Consider the following 3,362-nt stretch of genomic DNA (forward strand, 5'->3'; position numbering starts at 1 on the left):
TCCACCCAGAGACAACTTGGGAAAAGGCCTGGTGTCCTACTTCCAAAGCTCCCGATTTTGAGAGCCCCATGAAGCCCAGTTTTCCTCCAACACACATCGGGGAGCTGGCAAGGGAAGATGGAGCCAGTCAGCATGCTGCATTTTCGTTCCAGGTGGGGAGGCACAGCAGCTGAGAAAGTGGGCAGAGGGTGGGACTGCCGCCTGAGAAAGGCGTGGTGAGGTCCGAAAGTACGGAGAATGAGAGCCAAGGAAAACTTCCCCAGGCCCCAGAATGTCTCCCTCGGGCCTCCTTCTGAATCTCAGCTAGTCCCTCTGGGAGCATGCACAGTCGTGGGCGAATTCAGGGACATGTCCTTTCTGAAATGGGCTTTCAGGGTATTGAGTTTTAGTAGGCTGATCACTTCCTGTAGTCAGATGCTCACTGAGTTGCCTGCAGGAGAGCTTCAGGCTTCTGGCTCAACCGGAAGTCTTCCTGGGAAGAGGGATGCAGGACCTGAAGAAGGACGGAGGCCTGCAAGAAGAACGGAACCTCCCTAAAGCCCAAAGGATTCCTTTGTCTTTCATGAAGGGAGGGGAGGGCTGTGTGGGTTTCAGCACACACACAGTGAGCTCTTCAATTGACCAACTCGTCCCAGTGTGCCTGGGATGTGACCGGATTTTAACTCTGGAGGTACCACATCCACCTTGGGCAAACCCAAACCGTTGGGTCCCCTCCACCTACTCCAAAGGCAGTTTTAAGGAACAGCATGCTAATAGCAGGTAGTGCCTGGCGAATGAAGGTGGTGTTGGAATCTGTCTATGGGCTAGTCCCTTTGCAGTGACAGGTTGCATGGCCCACAGGTGTTCAATCCTATCACCCTAAGCACTCACCCCAGAGACTCGATACTACAGCAGGACCTTAGGTATATCTGAAACATCTTGATTAAACAATGAATGTATGCTTACTTTTCTAAATGTCCCATTTCCCCCCTCTCTCTTTTCTTTAGGGAGGCAGGACACAGTGCGTGAGAGAAGTCTGTCCCATTCTCTCCTGTCCTCAGCACCTTAGTCACATCCCCCCCGGACAGTGCTGCCCCAAATGTTTGGGTGAGTGACCATTTCCAGGTCAAAGAACAAAGTAATTGATTCTTCAAATTTCTGCCGAGAGTGTCCCTCTACCGTGTGTCCTCACGATGTCCGGTTTCCTGGTGTGTTGAGGATGATTTCCTCTTCTGATTGCATGAGATGAGGTCCGTGTCTGTCCAGGCGGGACTCTGTCTGAGACCTCTAAAGACCTCCGGTCTTCCTTTGCTGGTGGGCCTCATCAGTCCGCTAGCCCCTGGTCCCTGAGGACGGCATGGATGTCCCTGTCTTGAACTGAGCGTCTGGCTGTGAGGAGGACATGATTTTACCAGCACTGAAAGTGAACATGAAGGGATACAAATTGGTCTGAGTGAGCTGCAGAAAGTTCGTGGAAGAATCCCCTGGTCTGTCTATTCTGTTTTTCTCTGAATTTTTTTTGAAGACTCCCTCATAGTATTTGTAGTGGCAAAAGCATGGGGGAGAGGGAGGGGACAATATGCTCTCCACCAAGAGATCGGAAAGGGAATGATGAAAAACAGGACACAAAGAGAATCCCGTTTTCAGATAAACGTATACTTTCGGTACCACGTTGGAGTTCCTGGGTGGCCAAAACTACACTAACTGAAAGGATGGGTGTTCGAGTCCCCTCCAAAGGGCCTCAGCAGAAAAGCAATTCTACTTCCGAAAACCCAGCCTCCACAAAGCCCTGTGGAGCCCAGTGTGATGCTGATCCGCGTGAGGGCACCGTGAGTCAAAATCCACTCAATGGCAACTGGTTTGAGGCTCCTGGATAAGCGCTTCATACGCTTTTCTCATTTAATCTTCTCAAGATGTAGAGCATATGCAATACAGTCATCATCCTTGTGCCTAATACAGGTGCTACGGTTAGCTTTCGTATCACGAGAAGGAAATAGATGCCTAGAAGATACATCCCTGTTACGTTATGCAGTTGATACCTGAACCCAAAGCCATGTGATCCCAAAGCCCACACTTGGACCTGCTTGAGCTCTTTCCATGATGACTTGACATGGCAGCAGGCTGCCACCTGAATCGAGGGAAACCGTAATTGGGACTCTAGAGCTCGGGTTGCGTGGGCTTTTATTATATTGACTTCTAGACCCTTGGGCTGGGTCGTGCTGCTCGGTGCTGCTGAGTCGTCAGCCCTGTATGCAGCAGAGGGAAGCCCTGCCCAGACCCGCTCCATCCTCATGACTGCTACAGCATCCGTCCATCTTGTTGAGCCTCTTTCTCTTTTGAACTGACCCTCTACTTTACCAAACAGAATGTCCCTCTCCAGGGACTGGCCCCTTGAGCTGGTTGAGGCCAGGTTGTTTAAGATTTGGATAAACATAGCTGAATCTACCCTCCCTAGACAATAGATCATCTGGCACCTTGCTTCCATCCCCCCCCCCCAATTTCTAGAATCCTTGAGAGGGCTACTATTTCCCTAGTTACTTTTGGCTTTGGCTTTCTGGTCCTGCTGGTTCTTTCTGCCTCCCCCTCCTCCCCCACCACCACCACACTTCTTCTTTCTGTCCTCCTCCTCCTCTTCTTTCTTCTACTTAAGCATCTTTTTGTCTTTTCTGAGGGCCGCCACTTTCCCCCTCCAGCCACTTCCAAGTCTTACCACATTTGATGGTGCCAACTGAGTGATGACGTGCGAAGCAGAGTTTACGGCTGGTTTTGCGCCAATGAGGTAACCACCTCCCTGAAACACGGGGCACGACCCGGGATGGAATATGAAGCTCTCTTCGTCTTAAGATTTCCACTGTTATGTACACAGTGGCTAACCTGAAGATTGAAGATTGTTGTCCATCCAGGGACACTCGGAAGAAAGCTATGGCAACCTACTTCTGGGAAAAACAAATAAACAAACAAACACCTTATGGAACACAACTCTACTCTGAAACCCATGGGTAGTCTTGAAGCTCAACTGACTGGATGGTAACCGGTGTAGCTCTGACAGGGTCCTACCTTCATCGAACAGCTCTTACCTGACTGGTAAATGATGTCTTGTACCCTCCCTTTAGCATCTTTTTTCCCCCATAGTTTCCTTTCCTGAATGCCCAGAATTTCTGTTCATTTCTTCTTATTCACTGCCTGTTGCAAGTCATGCCTCAAAGTCGATCTTTGAACACCCGAATTTGGCAAATCAATGTCTTTTGTTAAACTAGGATGATTTCCTTCCCTTAGGATTTAACTACCGAATTACCTAGCAAGGAGGATTCCTGGCGGCACAGTGGCTCCACGGTGGGCTGCTCATCACAGGCCAGCAGTTCAAAACTCCTAGCTTCTCTCTG

The 3,362-nt window shown here is 49.9% G+C and overlaps 1 protein-coding gene across 1 annotated transcript in view; it reads left to right on the forward strand.

Moving 5' to 3' along the window:
* Positions 1–3,362, forward strand: part of BMPER (BMP binding endothelial regulator) — a 290,926-nt gene that overhangs the window by 148,846 nt on the left and 138,718 nt on the right. Inside the window, exon 7 of the mRNA XM_004702768.2 lies at positions 987–1,086. Coding sequence (XP_004702825.1) covers positions 987–1,086 — 100 coding nt within the window. The remainder of the gene's footprint in view (positions 1–986; positions 1,087–3,362) is intronic.

Source organism: Echinops telfairi, unplaced genomic scaffold (assembly GCF_000313985.2).
Source record: "Echinops telfairi isolate 266 unplaced genomic scaffold, ASM31398v2 ScPeMD7_23;HRSCAF=83, whole genome shotgun sequence".
In the NCBI taxonomy this organism is placed as follows: domain Eukaryota; kingdom Metazoa; phylum Chordata; class Mammalia; order Afrosoricida; family Tenrecidae; genus Echinops; species Echinops telfairi.